The sequence below is a fragment of the Phymastichus coffea genome, unplaced genomic scaffold (genome assembly GCF_024137745.1).
Source record: "Phymastichus coffea isolate CEN01 unplaced genomic scaffold, Cenicafe_Pcof_1.1 PCOF00066, whole genome shotgun sequence".
In the NCBI taxonomy this organism is placed as follows: domain Eukaryota; kingdom Metazoa; phylum Arthropoda; class Insecta; order Hymenoptera; family Eulophidae; genus Phymastichus; species Phymastichus coffea.
In genome coordinates, this window is record NW_026706877.1 from 614,252 (window position 1) to 638,118 (window position 23,867).

At 46.2% G+C, this 23,867-nt stretch overlaps 1 protein-coding gene across 1 annotated transcript in view; it reads right to left on the minus strand.

Moving 5' to 3' along the window:
* Positions 1-23,867, minus strand: part of LOC131667436 (lachesin-like) — a 120,914-nt gene that overhangs the window by 27,096 nt on the left and 69,951 nt on the right. Inside the window, exons 3-5 of the mRNA XM_058940838.1 lie at positions 16,482-16,689; positions 10,821-10,979; positions 10,026-10,154 (exon numbers count right to left, since the gene is read on the minus strand). Coding sequence (XP_058796821.1) covers positions 10,026-10,154; positions 10,821-10,979; positions 16,482-16,689 — 496 coding nt within the window. The remainder of the gene's footprint in view (positions 1-10,025; positions 10,155-10,820; positions 10,980-16,481; positions 16,690-23,867) is intronic.

A 23,867-nucleotide genomic window follows, 5' to 3' on the forward strand; every position in this document is an offset into this window, starting at 1 on the left:
ATCAATTTTTCACTCCGCTCCGCGCCAGCTACAACTTCCACCGCGGCTCGCCTAATTGCAGATTTTTCTAGCAAACACCCGCTGAAACAGTCTTCCCTCGACTCGCGTCCGCTCAATGCCAATCTTATCATACACTTCTTTGCACCGTCGGCTCATCCTCTTAGCCTCACCGCTTCGCGGTTCGACGATTTTCCGGATTATCTGCTTTACCGCTTTCGTGGCTTCATTCTTTAACGGCCAAGTACTTGTTTACATTTAAGTGAATTACGCCTGCGTCTCTTCTTTTCATCCCCTTTCTACAGCCACTTGTGGGCAAAACTCATTCTTCCAATTTCCTCTCGTATGACGCGTTCAAACAACCGATTTTATATTCAATCTGCACGGACAAAATACACGTACAAGTACTCTCTTGTATCGCTAGTTACTTTTCCAGTCACACATATTTTAGATGTCTTAATACCATGGATATCGCTCATAATCTTTTTGTAGAAGCCACCATATTAGCATAAATTAACCACCGTACTGTTGACAATGATTGGTACAGCACATAATCTTTCACGATTATTCACTTTAACAATAGCATTTGTAATAAGGTTAATCGCTACTAAAATACATACCCACTTTATTGCTATTTTCACTGTAAATTGCAAGTAGAAATGAATAACGGAAAATGAAAAAGTGAATAAAATATTAATTTTTCGTATGCGTATTCTATTATGTAAAGTTGTCATTATAATATGAATTTCATTGTAAAATGAGTACGATATTTTGAAAATCGAATTTTCTGGTGCAATTTGTCTGAGCCAACAATGTGGAAATTTATAAAATTCAGCAGACCAATTGTGTACTTTATTATTGCACTTTGTACGCAGATACTCGTTTATTTTAATCAATGTTTCGTAATTTCAATTCCGAACGACTACATAAGATCGACAAATTACTTTTCGTGATTGACATTTAGGCTAAAATTATCTCTATTTAAGACTCTTGTAAAAACTACTTTCAACTATTTTCTAAAATGTTGTGTACACTGATATTTTGGAGTTTGAAATTGATTGATCTGAATACTGCGGGATTAACTGACTGTATTTTTGTCGATTCGACGTTTATATCAGAGCCAAGATATCTAATGAAGACACATTGGAGAACAAAACAGGATGTGACACGGCTATTTAACAATTTCATATAATTGATGCGTGAAAGGGCGCAAAAAATATAAGGATAATTTATCCTAGGAAAAAAAGGATAGAAGAGAAGCGAGATATTATTGCGATCGAGAGGCAACTTTACATAACGTGTCTTTATGGAGTCAAGACGTATAAAATAAGCAGCCGCTACAAATAATACAAATAACTTGAAAATTACTGAAAATAAATAGATCATGATTTTATGGAAATCTAAAACTCATCCACTAGAATATATTCAAAATGTAAAATAATACTATAAAATAATGACTTTATCGCGCTTTCCTATGTATTTATTCTAGTTAATTAGTATTGCCAGGCAAGATATTTACGGAAAGCTGATTATGCACTTTGCACAAATGTATCATATGCACATCTTTCTGCATATGATACATTTAGCTTTAAAAAGCGTCATCGACTCCACTGTACAGTAATAAACTTAGACTTCAGTGTATAAAGTAGCTGAGTGTTATATTGATTTCCGTCACAATATCTATGCCGAGATTAAACAGTAATATTGTGTTAAGCTGCTTTCTGGATAGTCATAAATCTGTTTCATTAATATTTCAAACCTTTTTATATTTTATATTACTTTCAGATACTTTTCATTAGATTATATATAATGAGTTACTACTAATGAAAATACTTTAACATAACAGTGTAAAAGCAGCAATCTGTAAGATCATTTCAACGAAATAACAACTTCAACATAAACTGATGATTGTTACGATTCGTGTCGTAGTGAGATATAGGCTGAGAACATTGAAGTAAAGAGATAGCGAGAGGAAACGTCGGGATTTGATGCTGATGGGAAGATTTGAAAAGTGAAGCTTGATTGAATTTGACAGAAGAGGCAGGGATGAGTTTAAGGGAATAAAACTGTGGAGACGACGTAAAGCTCGCTCTCTTGGAGTAGTAGCAGTTGTGTATGTGAAGTAGCTTGTGAAACTTTGAAAAAAATTCGAAATCAAATTGCGAATAGCACTCTAAAACTAGAAAATCGTATTTCCAAGAAAAATCCTTCGTCGACGGGAGGATGGCTGGGGGAGGGGGGGGGGGGTCACGGGGCTAGCGGTCGGAAAAGGAGGAGGTGGCGCGTAGCGAAAGACAAACAGAATCAGCCAGTTAGTGTGAGATAAAGCAGCAAGTTTCGCGTCGCCGAGAAGCGCGTGACGGATAGATAAATAGCACACAAAGATAGAGAGAGAGAGAGAGAGAGAGAGAGAGAGAGAGAGAGAGAGAGAAAAGGGTAACGAGACGTCAGGGAAGGAGCATGAGAGGATGGACGAAATAAACGAAGAGAAAAAGCGACGGCGGCGCGGGGTTGAGGGCGAGCGAGGGGCAGCCCCGCGGACACCCCCGGGGACTACGTGCCTGGATTACCTAGTCTCCGGCACTTTTCAGCGACGGGAACAGGTTAACTCGGACTCTTGTCAGAAATTCTGAAATTTGCCCCGGGAGCTAGAGAAGCGCGGCAGCCAGTCAACCGTCTCGCTATTCTCTTTCCTTCGGGCTAAGCCACTTTTATTTCATTCTATTTGGCAACGCGCGACTCGCGGTCGCGAGCAGTTAAATCCAGTCCGACTCTAGCAGCGAGAGCAAATCTTGCCAGCTCGTTCTTCCCCGAAATCCTATGAGAAGTACAGCAACGGTCCATCAGCCAATGTGCCGTCGCTCTGGCTCGATCAAGCAAAAGAAGGCGCGCGGCGAGCCCGATTTCGGGCCCCGCAATGTCAAATTATTCATAGGCGACTCGTTTTCAAGTCATGATCGTGGAAAGGAATGGCGAAAGTTTAAATCGAATTGGTCTGATTCTCAGACAACTCTCAGGCACGCAGGCTTTTTAACGTCGCAGCCGCCGCGGCTCGGCGTGAAATTTTCATGCAGGCGCGTTTCCTTCTTTATTGCGAAATATATCGGCCGTCGGGGTGCTCTTGGGCGCAAGTGCTCGGATCCTGCGGAATAGCTGCGGGGCAAGCTGCGTTCGTAAACTAACTAGGAAGCTAGTCGGCAGGGGCGCGGCCCCGATTTGCCTATAGACTCGCGCGTGTACAGCTTGGCAATCGTTCGAGCAGCTAATTTTTCCGAGCGAATCTTTCGGGCGAGCGTGGCGAACGCGCGACGCTGGACAGCATCGACGACCGATCCGCGCTGATGATAATTAAAATGGATGAGGGCAGCGGTAATACTTGTCAAGTGCCTGCGAAATGTGCATGCTGATAGGGCTACAAAATTAAAGCATTTCCCGCCTAATAATGCGCGCGTTCGCGTTTATAGCGCATAAAGCGGATAAATGGCCGGCCAGAACAAAGATGAGAGGCGAAAGCGTCAAAGAGAAAGGGTCGATGATTATCGGGCGTCATCGAGATAGCGAAATAAAAGGCAGTAATGGGCTTTGGCGACGTCGCGGCCACTCGTCAAATGGACGTTCGCGAGTTTACGGTCGATCGGGGAGAGCCGATTGCTGATACGACCTGTCATCCCCTCTTGCCTCGTCCTTTTTTCCTACCGACATCGCCTGCGGCTCGCTTTGTTTTGCGCCTTTTCAAATGCCACGCCTGTGAGCAGTTTCTCTACGAAGCCGTTGAATTTTTATCAGTTCACGAGCTTCGCTTCGCTCGTTGACTCGGCATCAGCGAGTGGCTCGCGCCTTTGCCACATTTTATCATATACCTACTCGCATCTAGCTCGCGCAATTTCTTGTATCTTTTGCCTCTCACCTTCTTTCTCCCTCCTTGAAAATTTGACAGCGGCTGTCCGCCTGCTCGCTCAACTCAACTTTCTAATACCATGCAAAATCTCTAATTCCACTCGTTGGCTTGCGATCCATCGAAATGATCGCGCAAAGTTCATGGACGGCACGTCGAAAGCCAGCCGGTGCGCTTTCGCAAGCTTTTAAGCTTATTTCGGTTGTTGTGGTGTGGCAACGGCACCATCGAACAAAGTGCTTGATGGATCGAACCGATAGCGAAATAAAAGCGCGGAAAAGTAAACATGGCATGGTCGGGATGGGGCGCGGAGCGAGCAGCGAAGGGAGCGCCGATGATTAACCGGTGAATAAAAATGAAGTAGGCCAAGGAGTGATCCGCGACGGTGCGGACGACGGAAATCCGGACTTGCGTGGACGAGCGTGAGGCGGCAGGCGGTTATCTGTGCAGGGCAGCCGTCGAGAAAAATATCGGGGCATAAAGTACGAGGAGTTGAAGGCGCTGAGCTTCCGCGGCGGAGAGACGGAGGAAGTGGCGTGCACGTCTCACAAATCATCGGGGTCCAGGCAGAGTGAGAGCGCGGTGGCCGCGGCGGAGGAGGCAGGTCGAGGCGAGCCTTGGTGACGAGGCTCGAGGGACATTCCAGGCCAAGTGTACGGCTGCGTCTCTGCGGCGCGTTTGCCGCTCGGTCGCTCTGGGATTATTCTCGGGCGCATTTGTTGTGCGGCGGCGCTCGCGTGCGCCAGACGCGGAGCGCGTCGTGATGCATTGCCACGGCCGAGTGCATTGTAACCGTTGGCGCGCCACGCCGCCACGCACCACTAATAATCATGTCGTAGTACACAATGCGAAGCTTTGCACGCCAACCGCCACAGCTACGCGGCGGCTCGAACAGTCGCGCTCTGCCGATGCGACCGATTTTTCCATTGCCGCGCGGCCGTGGCAATCCTCTTAATTTACTCTTAACACGGGGCACGGTAGCGTTGGCCGACGGGCTCCGGCGCAGCCAAGACACGAGACGAGAGAGAGAGAGAGCGAGGAGCGCGGCGATATTGAAAAGAAACAAATCAGGATTGCGGCGGGCGCATGTGAGCGGAAGAGGGAGACGAGGTCAGAGCCGGAATTGCGGCTCCTGCCAGGCCGAGGAAAAGGAGACGGGAGAAGAAAGCGCGAGACGCGTTAATGAGTTTTTTGGGGGGGAGGCCGACGTGCCTGCCAGTCTGGCGGCGCTGCCGATCGACGCCAGACGCGAATTAGAGGCTAGACGGAAGGAAGGTCGATCGATTCGCAGCTTTAAATTTAAATAAACGCCGATAAAAGGACCGAAAGGACAGCTCTGCCCATTGACACGTCTCCTTTGTCGGCACAATTCCATTACCTAATCTCATTTTCTTCTGATTTTTGGCCCACCACTCTGCAGCCTACCGAGTCGCTTTCGGCAATTTTACCAATTTTAGTTTGCCGGCGGCGGCCGCGCTCTTGAAAATCACCGTACTACCTACGCATAATCTACGTGTTTCAGCTCCAAATAATTCATTCGTTAATCCGAATACCTTGCGCATACGGAAATCCCGAGTATTCCGGCACACGCTGGAGCATTTTTCATTATCTTGAATTCACTGATATTTATAAATTCAAATGTGTAATTGCCGGCGCTCGTTGCTCAATTTATTGATGTGGCGAACAAGGTAGGAGGCTCGCAAGCATGTGAATACTTGGTGGCAAAAAATATAAGTGCTTTTAACGAGCGTAGGCGCGAGCGCTGGCGATGTAATGGGATTTTGAAAAATATAGCGACTCGATGAACAAGCCGAATACTCGGAAAAATCTCGGGGAACGGGTATTGGAAAATAACGCGAATTACTTGGGCTCTCCGCTCCTCTCTCTCCACTATAGCTAATATCGTCGTCCACGTTTGGTATTTCCGACGCGTCCGAGGCAACTTCCAATTTCCTCGGTATTAAACAATTAAATTACAATCGGTTTAGCGAGACGCGCTCTCTTGTTCTCACTCTCCCGCTTTTCCCGTCTGTCCGCGGCCCGAGAACAACGGAATGGCACGGCAAGCGAGCCTGCGACCAAACAGCACTGCTCTGATTTTTGCTTTTATTAGCGAACAACGTATCGTCATCGCTTTGCCACTTGTTCCGCGGCCATTCTCGACTGTTGTCGATATTCACGGGACATCGACTTCAATTACAAATTTGTTTGTCGTAACATGCATTATACAGAGAGCTGTTATGCGGCGCTCACGTAACAATGGCGAATTCAGCGGCTACGTGTGAAATGCATAATTTAATGAAGTTATTAAAAGAGCGCAGTGCGAGCCCGAGAGAAAGAAATGCAGGAAAATTATGCGAAACTTTTAAAACATGATCATCTCATCGGAGTGGCGAAACGGGCAAAAAGTGAGAGAGCCGAGTTTAAAAAAAAAGGAATGGCGCGAGCGCTCGCGAGGGATAGCTTCGGCAAGTGGAAGAGTATCGCAAACTTTGGTAATTTCACGAGCTAGCCGAGGAGGATGAGCTCGAGCAGGTGGCTTAATTTTTGCCGTAACACGTCGCGTCTATCGGCGCTCGCCGGTACGCCGCGCCTCGCCGCCCGCACCAGCTCCAAGATACGGCACGGATTTTTCTCGTTACTGATTTTAATAACAGATTGCCACTGTGCGCGCGCGCGCGCTCGCGCCCGCTCGCGCCCGCTCTGCAGGGAGGGGAGGCCCGAGAGCGGCAACAAGAGAGCAAAAAAGTAGCAGAGCGAGAGTAGGCAGCCGAGGGCGGCGGCTTGACTCAGTGCTTATACGTGACCCTAGAATCCCTAGAAGCTCCTCCGTTTCTTCTGCTGCTTTCCTCGGAGCCTTCTTCTCCTTTCTTATATTTGCCTCCTTCGCCCCTCCCCCCTCCTCCCCCGGCCCCTCTCTTTCTCTCTGTCTGCGCGTCTGCTGTTTCCAGCTCATGCACCACGAGAAATAAATTAAAAGGATTTCTTATTGCAGCCTAAGACGACGAATAGATGAAGATGGAAAGTAGCCTGTCTCTTCGCTCCCTCTCCTTTTCCGTCGCTTTGCTATTCCTCCTTCGGAGGCTTAGCTTTTTTTCTCATTTTCATTCTCATTTAACCGTTGCGCGCCTCGTGCTCTCCACGGCTTACGCTTCAGTTTTACTTTCTTTTCGAACGTCAGCCATGTGTCTTCGGCCAGCGTATGGCGATCTTTCGAGGAATGAATAATTACGCGTTCGCTCGCTGTGCATCTGGCTCAGCTGAATGTTGGCAATGTTGGCCAGTAATCGCGTTTAGGCATCGGAATCTCACCTATGACCGTTGCCGCGCGTATGTGCACATGCGAACCGTGCGAACGAGACGTCGGCCATTTTTTTCGTCGCTTCGTCGATTTGCGGTCGGCATGAAAATTACGCGTTATGAGCAAGCCAATATCCGCGAATATTGATTTTGAATGTTTGCCTTTTGTATTTTCCCAGCTCTTTTTCCGTGTTCGCCCGTGGCGGTATATCCCGCGCGCACGCCACGCAGTCAAACATTTTGCCAGCTCGCGCTACGCACACGCAACTTCGAGCGTGTTCGCTGAAGTTGCAATGGTTTGCAAAGTACATACAGGCCTTCGTGCCTCTCGATACTTTTCTACGAAAAACCACTTTGGCTGATCAACAAATTACAACAAAAAAATAAAAAAAAATATTGTTTTTGATCAATCAACCGATATGCATTAATCTTTTATCGGGCGATCTTTCAACTGAGAAAAGCGGTAGCCAGAGTGGAACTATCGCGCGCTGAAAGCAGAGTAGCAAAAAATGTGCAACGCGTAATCGAGAGACGAGCTTGCGACGAGGCGCGTGCAGCAGGCGAAGCTGACCGGCGCGGCGGCTCGTTAATCGCCTGTACAGCCGGTCGTTTAACGCGCGTCAGCTCTTGAGGGCATATCCACTTTTTTTTACGTTTCGCCTCGAAAAGCCGTAATGTCATCGAGAGAGAGAGAGAGAGAGAGAGAGAGAGCTGCTGCTGCCACCCGAGCGCTTGTAATCTGTCGACGCTTTTAATTAATCTCCGACCGTCATTGATTTTAAAACACTCCACGCTTCCCTCTCATGCCGCGCCTCGTTTATAACCCAATACCAGCTTTATTCCATTAGGCTTTTTGTTTCTTAAAATCCTTCAACTTTTCCGATAAAACTCTTTTTTTCCTCATATATTCATCGTATTATATATATGACTTGAATAATGCAACGCTTTTAATGAATATGTGAGCACAATAAAACAAAGTGATCGTTTAATTGAATACTGCGTAACTACTGTAAACATCCACGCAAAACCATTCAATTCAGCCTGACACAGTTTGCCAATCCAGATTATCTGAAAAATTACATGACTCCGAAATCATTGCACTTGTTTTCATTGTTCTGTTGATGACAGCCGTTCTTTCGTTTTTAAATTCGAACATTCGCACGCAGTGCGTGCCCAACGAGAGGGCGCTGAGGAAAGCGGAAAATTTGTCCGAAACGGATAAAGAAAAAGCGAGCCAGCATTCAGGCGCAAACTGCCGAAGTAAGCGGACTTATGAGGTCAAAACGGACATCGGCGCCGCGAATTATCAGTGTCGTAAACGTTAAATTAATATGCTACCCATGCTAATAACCCCGACGAGCAGACGCGGGACGAAAAGCTCGTTAATTGTTTAAATTTACTTGATGTTGGCAAATTGTAGTTTAATGCATGTGAATAATTTTCCTATAAGACCCACCCTCGTATAAACCTTCTTTTTGTGCATGAAACGATTACTTTGAAAATGCTTTTGGCAAATGACATTAATGGAATTTGAAACAGTTCTCCTAAAAACGAAAATTATATGAATTGAAAATAAAAAGATCGTTGATTAAACGACAGAAAATCCACGTGGTGCGGTGCTTTGATCCGCCGGTAAGTGCGATAAACGTGAGCCAATTGAAAAAGCTAACGCGTGGTATGCGAAGTCACGACCCGTACGCTGGTGCAAGTGTCACTAAAGTGACAATAGCCCGGGAAAAGGAACGAGAAATAGCGGGAGAGCGCGAGAGAGGAAGAGAGAGAGAGAGAGAGAGAAGCGACAACAGCAGTGAAAGCGGTAATGGCGTGTTACACTTGGCTCAAGCTTACTTTTATGTCTCCGCGGCTTTTCTACTTTTGCGCGCCTCCCTATTCTGCCTGCACCCCTGTGTCTGTACAAGTGTTGCGTTCTGGCTGCACGCGAAGGTGAAGAAGAAGAATAGAGCGCACAAGTTAAACTGAGACACTGCCAGTGCGACACTTGGACCACAAATGGAAAAAGAAGAGAGAGAGAGAGAGAGAGAGAGAGAGAGAGAGAGAGAGAGAGAGAAAGAGAGAGAGAGAGGAGGAGGAGGAGGAGGAGGAGGAAAAAGAGAGAGAAAGAGGGAGAGAGAGAGGAGAGAGTAAACAGCGCTAAAGTAGACAATGAGCCAAAGCCGCATGCTTGTTCGCGTGTATGCGCGCAGACGCGTAAAGCTCGCGAAGCCTTTTATGAGCTATTAAGTTGTGTAGCTACACTTACACGTGCAAACATCCATACTTTCTTTTTTCCTTGTTTTTATCTTGATCGCTGACTACCTGCTGCGACTCTCGGCTTTCTTTTTAATTTCTTTTTTATTTTTTAATTATTATTGTGGAAAGTTGGTTAATTCGTCACTTGTTTTATTATTATAGTTTTAGAAAGTATTATGATACGCGAAATAACATTATATTCAAATAACCATTTGACAATTACGTTGTCGAATATGGTGTTTCTGTGTATGTTATAAAAAAGATTTGACGAAAACTAAATAATATGTACGCTGCAAATAATCGAGGAAATTTAGTTGAAGAATAACAGATACGAGTCGAGTCATAGTGATTCGGGCGTCATAATCGTCAATCAGGTATGGGTGAATGTTGCTGTGTAAAACGTAAGGACTGTAAAGAAAGTGGCGTTCAAGCCTTGAAAGCTATTGTCGTCAGCCTACAAGAGGCCGCAAGTGGCTTTACTTTGTCCGCTCGAGCGCTCAAGTGGCAGTGAGCTTTCGGGCTTTTTCCAGTTGGCGGATAAACGTGCGCAGTAAGAGAAGATACGAATGGCACGAGTACTCACAGTCAACGGACACCTTGATCTGCTTACTGACCATGGGAGGCACGCTGTTGTTGGCGATGCACAGATAGTTGCCCATATCAAGCCTTGAGATCCGTGTCATTTCCAGCGTGCTGCCTTTCCACTCGGTTACTATAATATCAATGCAGTCAAGCCATGTCATTGCAGATAATGCATAATCATAACATGTTTCAAAATACGAAAGACCAAATATGTTGTAACGTGTGATAATTGGCTACATAGCCTGGAGTATCGTACCAAATTAAACATTTGACACCAATTTCGTATTTTTCTTTCGTCGAATAGAAAGTCCTTTCAATTAAATAGCACTTTAAGTGTCACAGATCAATTGTCGGGAAAAAAGTCGATTACGGACTTATGGAAATTCCGATAGAATCCTGATAGATGTACGAGGACGTACACGCTAAGTAAAATGGAATTTCTATACGTTATCACCAACAAACAAAACATTCAAACTGGAATGATCATTCCTTAAGCTATTGCTGAAGATGTATTGTTATAATACGTCGTTAAATAGATCAATATATTGTCGAGTGAATTACTTTACATTAAGGTACCGCTTATATTTTATGAAATTATTGTCTAGAATATGGTAAATAGTCAAAATAATATAAGTGAGAGAAATTTTGAAAATGTCTACAAATTAAGTGCAATGGCTGAGTTACTTGAATCACGTCACTTTTATCTCCTTGAATTCGTGAAAAATTGGTGGATTTCCTACCAGAGAATACAAAGCCGTAGTGAGATAGTAGAAGTTAGACGTAAAAATCTACTCACCGGACAGCGTTTTGTTGATGGTAATCTTTTTGTTATCGTCCCTTTTCCAACGTATGTTTGGCGGTGGACTACCAGTTGCTTTGCACGTGAGCGTCACATTAGCACCCTCCCGCACTATTGTGTCCGACGAGCTTTGCGCATCGTCAATGTTAGGTGGCACTGAAATCACATTGATATAGAAACAACTGATTAGCTATTCGAACTATTTTTGGATTGTGAAAGAATCGGTTTTCCGATGCACATAATTGTTTATTTTTAACTAGTCCATCGTGGCTATCGTATGAAGCCCGACAAACCGTTTTATTGATTATCTGTTACTTAATTATTATCCAGTGATAGACTTTATTGTTGAAAATCAATGCGGCTAAAAGGAGATTAAATATCAGCTAATGAACGTCAATATAAATAATATAGTATATATAGCTCATGTAAAATAAAATCTATTTAAAATTTAATTTTGCAAAGATTGTTATTCCATCTTGTGTTTGTATCAGATCTTATTAATTGACCCGAATGAGAGAGTAAAACGTTTGGTTCCATGTCTAGCCTTCGAAATGGCCAGCACGGCTATGACGAGCAGACGCTGCTGCGAACATCGACGTTGCCATGGCAATAAACAGGCTGATTTAAATTTCGTTAGGCGCGTCAAATAAATCGTAAATGACTCGGCGCCTGCTGCGGGATCCTTCTCGTTCCACCCCTGCTGCACAAAAGAAAAAGCGCGTTGTCGAATTTCTTACTTTTCCACGAGCTGCCCCTTCCCATGGGTCGCGCAAAGGCATTTTCGTGAGCTTTTCAATTTATAAATAGTACCAATTTTTTTAAATTTCCCTTAAATGGCGTTCCGTAACATAATCTTGTGGTACATATAAAAAAAAGTTAATTGAATCCGTCGAAAATGTTTATCCACGATAACTCCTAATTTCTTTTTTGCATTATTTTCTGATAAAAAAATGGTTGTACTGGTAGGAAATGATTAATTAACAGCAGACATTAATGGGTATAGAAGAGGTATGAGCGTGATTAATGAACGGGTCGAAAGCAGTTGATGAATAATATAACGTTCGAGAGGTAAATGGACTATCATTTAAAATAACAATTTGGTTTATAATGTGGTTGTGTCGGATAGTAATAGTTTAGCGAGTCTGGTTGTTTGCCAGCAGGCGAGATTTTAGTCGCGTGATCGATAGCAAACGGGATGTCTTTCGTTGGCCAGTCATCAACGGCAATCACGTTGATTACGAACACGTCACATGTATTTCGAAAATATCTCGTTATTCAGTGACAATAGCCGAGCGCGTTAATGTCTCAGCCAAATTGATGAGAAGAGAGGGAGAGGAAGAGGGAGAGGGAGAGGGAGAGGGAGAGGGAGAGAGAGAGTTAGTAGGGTACAGTAAATCAGCGATGCGTCAATACACTGTTAATTGAAATCGATAATGTCGCGCGCGCGTCAGTTAATGCAACTCTCTGGCCGTATATAAAAGTCTCGGTATTAGGAAGCTTGTCAGGCAAATGAAAGACCAGACGACAGGGTTCCGCGAGCGAGGGTATTAGGGAAAATCAGTTAGGCGAGTGACAGGTGTCCGACGTAGCGCTGCTCCGCTAATATGCCGGTGAAAAGAATAAAAAAAGAAGAGAAGAGATGAAAACAATTATTCGAGGACATTGCGCGCAGCAGTCTGAAGAGATGTCTCGTCGAAAACTGTAATTTGAGTGGTGAGATCTCGCGCCTCTGGCAGCAAGCCGCAACCATATATTATAACTGCGAGGTGTATTTTTACGTATTTTTAGGTGGACTCGATATTTTTCTTTAGAAACCTGATCGGTGTAATTAATGTTCAGCTCAATCAGCTGGCATCGATATGTCGACGATCTTGTTGGCACGAGTCGCTCGTTGAAGGATCGTGAAAAGAAAAACGTTCAGACGCATCGAGTCGAAAGAAGCCAGTTGAAGGGGAAGGAATGCGATAATAAGAGCTGAAATAAAGGCTGGGCGCAGGGAGGTTTGCGCGAGGGGCGAGGTAGCGAGCGAGGCGTAGCTGCAATTTGCACACAGAAGGCGCAGCCGCAAAGAAGAAGAAATTGCTCATTTCGGCGCGCAAACATCGGCTGAGTTATCGCGCGCGCGAGCATATAATGCGCGTCGCCTTTGCCAGCGCAAACCAACGTCACTCGCTAATATCGCGCGAGCGCGACTCGCTGCTAGTGAGCAGCCATATTACCGTGCCTTGCCTTCGCTGCGCAGCGCCGACAAGTCTCGCTAGCGCGGCATCTGTCATATTGCCCGAGCCGCGGGAAAGAGAGCGCGAAAGCGGCTTACGCTCCCAGATTCCCGGCTTGCTTGCCCGACTGCCTGCCTGCCTGCCTGCCTGCCTGCCTGCCTGTCTGCCTGTCTGCCTGCCTGCCAGTCGTCGACTAATAAGTCAAGATTAATTCCACTGCCGTTTGTTTTCGCGAGCTTTCTTTTCTTTGCACCGGATCCCTCTGAGTGCATCCTCTGCCAAGTATCATTCAATTCCGGCTATTGCTTGCTCAAAAACCCTTGGGTAGAGCGAGTTGCTGGAAAGCTGCAAAATGAATACGCGACAGGAGTTCTTTCCTTTCATCTGGGCAGAGAGCGAGGGAAAAACGCGGAGGGGGTGGACTGAGAATAGAAGGCGAGAATAGAAGGGGGACGGAATGACGGAGAAAATGGGAGGCGGTATGAATGACCACAGGTGTCGGCCGATATCCGACATTAATGCAAATGCGAGGGTGTTGCCGAATTGTTGAGCAAGCGCAGATTGAACGGTCGGCTCTGCTAGCTTTGTGGCAACTGACTCACTCTCTGTGTCTCTGTTCGTGGCTGGCAGCGCGTGTTATACTGCATCCGCACGGACTGTTAATGCATTATTCAAGCGGAACGCCGCCTGTTGTGCTACGCCGTGTCGCGCGTTAACTTGCCCTAAACTCCGACGCGCGCCTCGCTCTCGCTCTCGCTCTCTCGCTCTCTCGCTCCAAACTGCCATCCTGCCTCTATGCATGCCTGCGTCAAAGATGTTCTGACGTGCACACCCGCCGCCCAATAAGACTTCACTTTCGACAAGCAATCGCGCCCCACAAGACCTTTGCTTTCACTACAAACTCATCAGCCTAGATGCGCGCAACCTTAGCCCCACTTGCCCTTCCTGCCAGCTCTTTTGCCAACGCTAGCTACGACGAATGTCTTTACTATAACTAATCCTCGTCGTAGAACTCTTTCACTGCAAATCCCATTTATTTGTTTCAAGATGGTGCATTGCCTCAATTCCATTAGGTAAATATCAGATGCCAGTCTAAACGCCAAGATGAAAATATACATGAATATAAAAAAGCATCCTTGTAGAGAAATTCCATTTGCGAACGGTCCTATAAGCAGAGTAACTTGCACCAGCAGCAAAAAGATTCCGCTTCCCGTAAAAATGTTAGCTGTCGCTTCAGGACATCATTTCACAGCTATATCAAAGGGACAACTCGCTTGTAGAGGAGTCGAGCAATTTTTTCAGTATTCGCGAATAGGCTAGTGAAATGGAGAGTGCGTATAGGCAGAGGCACGAGCAAGATGGATGAGCAAGGTTGAAAGATGTCGATAGAAGAGGAGCAGAGATATAGGCAAGCTAAGAATATAGAGTCTCGCGTGGCAAAGCAGAGGAAAGTAGGAGGGGCATTATCTGTGCACTGACTTTGTTTTTTTCGTTCTATTTTCCCGACGTACTTATACTGACGGCGAGGCGAGCGAGTCGAAGAAGGGCGACGGGCGGAGGGAAAAGAGTTGGTTGAGTGGCGCTGACAGGCTGCTCGTCTGCGCTTATTTTAGAAACAGTGTTTGCAGTGCGATCCTTGCGGCTGACAGTTCATCGGGTCTTACGAAACGGATGTGCGCGCCGCGCATCGCCGCGTCAGTGGTTACGCCACGACGATGTGCTGACGAGATTCTATCTTCTTTCCAGTCGGCTTTCGCTTTGCTTTCAAACTGTCGTCGAGAGAGCTTGAAAAAGTTTATTAAGGAGGCGCCTTTCACTGACATGCGTATTCAGAATTCTTAATGGAACATCTGCGCCGTACACTTTACTACGCGCCCGGCCCTGGTCTGCCTTGCCCTGCCAGTCCTCCATCTTTCCTTCTGCCAATAATTCGCCTCGAAACTAGGGACAAACTCACTCCCGGCAGATACACGAAAATCCTATCTATCTCTTTGTGCGCTTTAATTTTGCCCGAGCGAGCTAAGCTCCACCAACTCGTGGCGGCTCGATTCACTGCGCCACTTGACGCATCGACAATGTCAAGTGTCTCGAAAAAAAAGTAAGTACCATAGCAAGTCGCCGGTCGTCTAGTTCGAAGACACGTTTAATGAAGGCTTTTGGATGCCAGTTGCAGAGGAGCGCGCAATATTCACACGCGGTCAAGTAGAACGAATCGAGATTGGTCGGACGAGAGTGTGCGGGTCGATCGATCGTAATGTCGTTTTAATCTGGAGCACGCGCAAGCGCGCGCGCGTGTGCGTGTATGTCTCGCCGAAAGAAGCAATACACGTCGCGGAGCTTGGAAATAAAAGGAAGAGCTCGCGAGCGGCCAATCTCCGGCTAAATTTGGAGTAATCGTTGGCGGGCAGTTGTCGTCGTTTTACCGATGACAAAGGTTGGAGAAAATTGCCGCTGCCGCAGCCGCCTGAGCTGGAGCCGCGTGTTTACCCGCGGAGAATCCGAGTGGCTCGCCTTTGTCCTCGGCCGCTTGATTTCGTTTGCGGTAAATGTTGCCCGACTCATCTCCTGCGACGGGGGCAAATACTTTTTCAGGTCCCTTGGTATAGGCGGCCAATCGGTGGGGGATCGCAAACTGCGCGTTTTGAAAGTTTGCGCGGCCCTGCAGCCGCAACGAAGCGCTTAGCCGGTGGACAAGAGCTGTAGCTGCCACTGGAAGAGTGACTGGTCTGGGTAAACAGCAGTCGATCTGCTCTTGTTCAAAGCTTGTCCGCGGCGCACGAGACCGCAGAGCCACTCGTGGCTCGGAAACTCGGGCCCGCGGAGCAGGCATTATGTGATCGAGTGTACGTTCTCTCTCCCTCGACTTCCAAGCGAGTTGGTCGCTGGCCGGCCGGTCGGACGGCCCCTGGCAGCCAAATCGAATAAAAGTCCGATCCGGCGCGTGCAGCGCTCTCGCTTTATTTAGGGGCTGCGCCGACGGCGGAAAAATCTAGTGGATTTCCGAGTGGTCCTCGTAGCAATATACTTGGCAGGCAGACGCGAGCGCCGCGACACTGAGTTATGACTTAGCGTGCTATTATGTCCAGTGTCTGTCGGCTGAAGTGTGCCGTGCAAACAAACCGCGGCTCGCTATCCCTCCGCTGCCCGCGCCGCGGAAACAATTAATCTAGGGTCGCTGATTACTCATCGCCGCGGCGCGCTCCGCCCCTCTCGCCCTCTCGCCCCGCCGTCCTTCTTTCCTCCCTGCGTACGCGCAGTGCCTCGCGGCTGCCACGTCACAACTCGAGATATTAATGTCTATATAGCCGCGGATCTCTAATTAAATTATTGTCGCGAGAAGCGACTTGGCCGAAACTCTGCTCGGACTCCGAGTCGCGACGCGATGCAGGACCCTAGCAACCTTTTGCTGTAAATAAGCAGCCAAATAATTTATCCTTACCGACGACGTCCAGGTAGCCGTATTGCGTTTTGGCAGTAGCAGTGTTGATCTGGCACATGTATCGGCCTTTGTCCTCCTCCTGGACATCAGTGATATGTAGGTACCAAGTGTGATGTTTGTCGTGCGACACGGATATTCGGTGATTCCTCGTGATCACGTGATTTTGAACCGTCAAAATGGCACTCTGATCAAACAGCATCCACGCTACCTGCAACGTGACGGAGTAACGCACTTAACAAGTGTTCATACATGTGAGGAAGCTAAGCCGTATATGGTGTAACGTATTGAAAGAGGACGGCGTAAGTGAAAGAAAGCTCGCGAGAAGAATATCGATGCTCTCGGCGGCGAATAAGCGATGGAGAAACTGAGCGCAGAGGACGAGTGGCAAGCACCAGTGGAAAGGATGTGAGAAGGCGCGAACTGGTCGAAAATTCGTTACGTGAAAAGTGCAATCGCGCCAAGAGACCTCGCCCCCGTGGAGAATTCCCCGACACGGAGAGGAGAGCGAGGAAAGGGCGGCGGATAGAGGGAGGGGGGGGGGGGAGAACACGGGGCGCGAGCAGTCGAAGAAATGATCCGGCGATATGCCTTTGCCCGTAACGCCACTCGAGAGAGAGAGAGAGAGCAAGAAAAGAGACTTTGAAAGCAAATAGAATCCTTTTGTAACGAAAGCTATCTTCTTAAGGGATTAGTCTTTTATTTCCGATGGCTCGCTCTCGCTCTCATCGCTCTTCAATAACAGGCGAACGTTTGTTTTGCTTGCCTTTTCTCTCCAATCGCTTGGCGACTGACACTCGCCTAAACCGTAAACAATTAGCTAGTAAAACGGCCTCCCTAATCCTAACGCACTCCTATTACGGTCGCAATCAATGCTCAACTCGCAATCGATAGACTTTGTAAGTTTCCTTATCAATTTTATGCGTTTACACGGTGTTGAAAATTCGAGCTAGCAGCGAGACGCTCGAGTTTTTTCGCGCCACTGCACAACTCTTTCTAAAGATCTGGGCTTTATCTCTTGTATCTTATCCGCTTCCACTGCGGTGCAAACAGTTTGGCTCCGAAAAACTTTTGCGCGATCATCCCACCGAGGCGCAATTCACGCAGAGTCATGAAATATTTATGTTTTCTGGTGTGGCGAGCGTGTCATAAAGTGCGCTATCAAATGATAAAAACTTGAGGCAGCGCTACCCCTCGAATTGATAAATAGATCGAGCTCACTGGATACGAATAGATAATCATATGCGAATACGCGTTTCATTTCTTTTTTATTAAAATTCATGGGCAAGTGTAGCAGGCTGCTTTTCGAAACATTCGAACAATGGTTATACCTCGAGAATTTATTCGAGCGGTATGTCGTACGTCAGACTAATAGATTTCGACGAGGATGAGAGCGTGCGATATAAGGGATCCAGTGAAGAGCGAAAGAATAGGGATGCATCACGAGCATGTCGATCGCGAGCAAACAAAGATGGATGCAGTTGGGCGAAAGGACAGGGGAGGAGAGAAAAGAGAGACGAGAGTTGGTCGTCTAGTGGCGCATTGATTCTTTGTCGCTTTATCCTCGAGCGTTGGCTGCACGAGGAGAGTTACAGCTTTGTTTACTACTACGGGAGCTCGCGGAGCAACGCCGCCGCCGGCCAGTCTGCTTTAACCCCAGCGACGACGCCGCACTGCTGCCCTTATCTGTCTCTCTCGCTCTCTTTCTCGTTTTCGTTGGCTCTGGCGAGATATCGCTCGATCGCGAGAGCGTCCCGAAACGATCCGCAGCTCGATCTTACAATTTCTCGCATTCGCTCCGAAGCTCGTTTTCATTGCGTCTCGCTATCTCGCAGCGCCTTGTTTATGCCGGCGCACTTGCCAGTAGACCTTTTAATCTTTTCCCCTCCATTCGAGTTGCTCGAGTTTTCTCGCTGCGCGCTTCCTTTATTCGAGCCATCGAGCCCAAACGACGCCCGCGACAGCGCCTCACCGTTTCTCCAGTCGAATCAAGCTATTACTTGCTGCAAATCGGCGCTGCTCGCTGCTCTTATCTAGCGGGCATTACGCACAAGTTACACGCGGCCTGCAGCTAAAGTTTGCGCGAACACGGGCCGCTTTGGCCGCCACTGCTCCACAGCTCTTGGGCGCAAGTCCGGCCAATGCACATTCCATTTCAATGCCTTCGCGGCGGGCAGTTGGATGGGCCCATCATCGATCGTGGATGCTCGAGAAGAGAATGAACGAGAGACAGAGGCGAGGGCAGCTTTTCGGCTGACGCGCTGTGCGAGCTGTGCAACGGGCCGGCCTACGCGCGACTGATCGAAGGTTTCGCGCGGAGAGGCAAAATAACGGCATCGGCGCCAAGTTGCGTAAGCATCGCGCACCGAGTGCCACTGGCGAGGCGCATTGGCAGCTAGAGCCAGCCGGGTCCGCGTAGAAGCGATCGCTCACTGGAGGGGAAGCTAGCGCGCCGCGCAAGACACGTACGCGCACGGCACACACGCTTGCCGTTGGTCACGGCGGCGTGGCGCGCGGCTGCGGCAAGTTGCCCAACTGCGCGCGTCCCGGCTAAACGTATTACGACCACTTTGTCCGCAAGCTGTCGAGTCCTCCTGGTAATTGGCCACAAGCGGGCCACGCGCTAAAAGCACTTTCGTCTTTGTTTCTCGCTCCACGCAAAGTTCCTCGCCCACTTGTCCGCGTAAGCTCCCTTCTGCTCTGCTCCTCCGCTGCGGCTTATTTTGATAGCGGTGTCGCGCGGGTAGCGTCTCAGTCAGTAAGCCAGCGCGGTGCCGCAGCGATAACCGCTGGTCGCGGGATCGCCTCGTCGATCATCGAAAGCTTGACGAAAGCTCCAGCGATCGAACGCAACGATTGCCGCAGGAGGGCGACTATCTGCGCGTCGTGGCCGGAAACTGTAGAAAGCGAGTCGCTCGGGCGAACAAGGCGCGCACGTAGGTAGTCCCGCGAGCAGCGGCGCGGACGTGTAGAAGCGCGCGCTAGACCGCGGAACGGCAGTTCTATTCAAGGCGAACTTCGGCCGCGTGGATTTGCTCGCGCGGGGCAACGATGAAAAGCGGCGCCTCGCGGCTCCCTGCACTCGCACGCAAAAGTGCACTCGCGCGATCTCATTCGTCGCCAGCGTCGCGAGTGGCCTTACCCCGCTCGCCAGAGAATTGTTTACCTTCGTACCCTCGATTTTATACGGCTGCCGATCTCTCCGCGAGTCTCTGCCTTAAAAGGCCAAACTTTTCGCTAAAACTTGCTGCCGAGACTCAATGTTTTGATGAACGGTCCCTTTGCCTCCTTTGTCGCCCATCTCTCAACCGTTCCTCACCACTCTATGGCTGCTGCGTGAAATACGGTTTTGTTTGGTAGCCGCACTCACTGCAGATTCATGCATCGCTGTACAACTGTTCTTAACTGCGCATTCTACTTGCTGCAAACTTTCAGCAATGCTCGACTGAGAAAGTCTTTGGCACTCTCGACTGTCGGTTTATTTTTCATACGCACAAACATTTTAATACAAACAAACGACGGCAGTCCCACAAGCGCTCAGAAGAAATCCTCTTACCGTCGGTCTTTTCGTAACAAGAGGATTTCCATGTGGCAAGGGCAATCCTTCTATTCGTATTGCAAGAGAAACAATTATTAACCAAAAGGATTGCCTTCAAAATTCAAGTCTTTTTAATACCAATGGCCAAGGGCTTTCTATAATTTTGTAATTTATCATTAATAAATAATCAGTTCGATTATTTTATATTTGGTTTCGTGCTAATTATTACGATTTTTATATATCACTACGATCGATTGATCTCGCTATAAATAAATATAATTTAGATCGGTGCATTTCGAAATAATAAACGCCATTGCTAAGACAATCAAATTACATAATTATCGAACGACAAGTACTTGATTGAATTGATCGGTTTAATTTTGATTAAAGTTATTTGATTATTTGATATTTATAATTTTCTCGAAAGCCAAAGCTTTATATATAGTTGCAGCGTACAGAGAGTTAAAATGTGGTGAAAGCTGAAGGGTAGGAGAAAAATAACAGATAAATCGTATTAGGGAAGGAGAAAAGAACGAAAAACGAAATGTGCTTGACAATCAATGAAGGACAGCTTGATCGGACTATTTCTATATTTGCATCAGTCAACGTGACTTTTACTCAACTAACAATGCACAAGTTTCGGTGACAGTAGTCTCGCTCGCCGGCAAAACTGATTTAATTTAAAAATCATTTGCTAAGTGCTGTCGTCGGCTAAGAACAAGACTGATCTCTTTTTTGCCCTGCTTGCTTACACTTTTCCCTTCCGCTATTCGTCGCATCGTTGCCTTCCCGTTATACTCCGTACGGCTGCTTTATTTTTATCAGGAAGCTTCTAGAGAACAGAGCTAGAAGACTACTTTTCGTTGTCGCTTGTCACTTATCGCTTGCTGCTTCATCCAATAATCTTTATTACATTCTCTGTTTGTTGCACTTTTATCGAGTCATTTTTTATTTCTACTTGAAATAGTTGTGTTGCGTATAAAGTTTTGAAAAAATCTAGTGGACACGTAGCCGAATAATGGCTCGGTAATGAGTGTTTCTCTGAATGCTAAGAACCGCGTTTATCGTACTGTTTTTCCATCTCATTTGCCACGCAGTAGACACACGTGTGCCAGTCTCTTCAGCCAACTCTCTTTGTCGTTATCGCTCTTTTTGTCACGGGCATTAAAGCGACGCGCGAACGCGAAAAACGAATGTGTCAGGAGCAGCGCTGATAAAAGAAAATCAAGTAGAAGAAGGAGGGCACAGCGAAGATGAAAGAAGTCGGCCCTGCGTGTCGAGACTCTGGCTCAATGAAAAGTAATGAGAGTGAAGGCATACATACGAAGGATTTTTCGGTGGCTCATACAAGAAAATTTCGTTTCCACCGCGATGGTGACTCTCTTTTACCTGACTCATTGAAGAACGACATAAAATAAGGTCTCAAGTCGACTTGGGCTCTTTCTCGATTGATACTTTTTTTATGCGCCACGATATGATCTAATGTGTTCATTCGCACAGTGCTCTTTGCGCAATAAACCGAAAGGCTTTGCGAAAAACGGGCTCGATTTCACACGCACTACAAAATAAAGCCCCTATTCCATGAAGAAAATAATTTTCTATAATAATACTTTAACATTCTTACTTTCTTGTGGTATCAATAGACTCATGAGAAAGAGAGAAAGCATTCCTTTTGCTTCAACCTTCTTAGCGCGCATATCAACAAAACAATTCGTTTCTTGACAGGCTGCATCACTTTCTTGACAACTTTCATTTTGACGCTTTTCCGAAGATAACGCGATCACGTCAGCGTGCTATATCGTTTGACATATCTCTTCATTTTTAAACGTATATAATTGTAATGGTATATTAATTCAATAACATTGGTGGAAGCTAGTGATGACAGCGAAAGTAATGCAACTCACAGATCCTATGAATATGATACAACGAAAGAATTGTTAAATGAAGAAAAGCTAAATCGTGGAATGAAGCGGGAAAGGTTCAATGATTCACACAAAAGGTAAAAAAATAAGAAATGAAACAAAACCAAAAGCTTCATTTCGATCACTTAGTTTTAGAAATTTCATAAAGCTGAAGCTACATTAAATTTCTGGAAAAAAAATACATACAAGTCATAATAAGACAAAGAAAAATATAAATTACTTTACTGATAACAGCGACGGATATTTATATATACCGTATAAAATATCTGAAGCTTGCGCGATATTGCTTCGCAACGTTTACACAAAATATCTCATAATAAGACTCCGTATACAAATTCTAATGAGTGTATTTTGAAAATTCAGAGTTGAATAAAAAAATTGTATTCGTCATTTAAAAACTACTATTTTCAAAAAGCGGGATCATCCTTGAAGACAATGTATAGATTTTATATTTCTTGATTCGATCTTAATATTAATAATTTTTAATTAGCCAGCCTCGGAAAGATACTTGCAATTTTTGCGGTGAAAATAAGCAGATGATCTTTGCAAATTAAAAATTGTAAGCAATTCACTGGCAATGAAAGATACTAAAATACGAAGAGAAACGTCTCGCAATCCAGTTAAAATAATAAATGACTTGTAATTTGATAAGATACTCAGAATGTACCTTTGCCAAAATTTTCTGTAAGTGCTCAGTTTTACAAGCGTTTGCTACGGGTTTTCATTTTTGATATCTATTGTAAAAGAATATTTTTTTCGATGTTCAGCAAAATTCCGTTACATCTTTCTTATTCCATTTTCTAAGTTATTAACTTAATAACAGAACTGAAAAGAATATTTAGCTTAAAAAGATTACTTTGTTTTTGATGAAAAAAGAATTTGAAAGATTGTTTCGGTATTCAACGTAACAAATGAGAGAACACGATAAAAAGTTTAAATGACACGGGGTATTAGAAGAAAAAACATGAAAGTCTCCAATCAGTTATGCTTTACGTGCCATTCGATATGCAATCTTGAAAATGAACGTGAAATACAAGAAAGAATAATTTGTTCTACGGGTTATTTTGGTTTTTGTTGATGAATTGATGGAAAAAAGGCTCGATGGAAAACATTCTTTTGCTCTGAAATTTCAACGTTTTCGAAATTTCATGATGTTTACAATTTTTGCGCTATTCCACGCAATTCCTCAACTCGATAATTGAAAGTAGCAATCTGGTATTTTGGTTGGTGACGCTCGAGCAGCGTGGAAGAGTGGAAATTGCAATAAAACGCATTCCCAAATGAAAATGACGAGGGATGACGATGGGCGAGTACCTGCAAGTTATACTTTAGAAATAGAGAACGAACGAACGAACGGTTATCGTTAACGAGGCTGGGGCGAGTATTGGGAAGGAGCAGCTAAGTTTATTGGCGTGTGATTGAGCGATGAGCGTTATGAGCGGGCGCGTCGGCGCAGGCAGCGAAGGAAGGACAAAAGAGCGCGCCGTTAATCATGCTGCAATTGGAAAAAACAAACGATGCCGGTACAATCAGGCGTTTGAGCGTGCCGAAATAAAAGTTTGCGCTTGTTATCGAACGATTTATCTTTTCGGCGAGTAGCAGCCACGACTAGGCGCGCGCGCGCATCGCGTCGAGAGCGGAGTAATTGGATGACCAGGCGCAGCTTGTGTGTATACGTATAGAGCGCGTACGCGGCCACTCTAACGATGATAACGAACGATTTCATTGTTCAAATGGATTTGCCCGTCGGATATCCGTAAGGACTCGTATTGTGCCCCCTCTCTTTCTCTCTCTCTCTCTCTCTCGCTCTCGCTCTCGCTCTCTCGGTTCTCGCGTACGTATCGGCCGATTGATCAATCACCAAAATGGTAAATTCATGCTAAACAAGTTAAAGCTCCTCGGCGTACTTTGAGCGAATGAGTCAGGCTT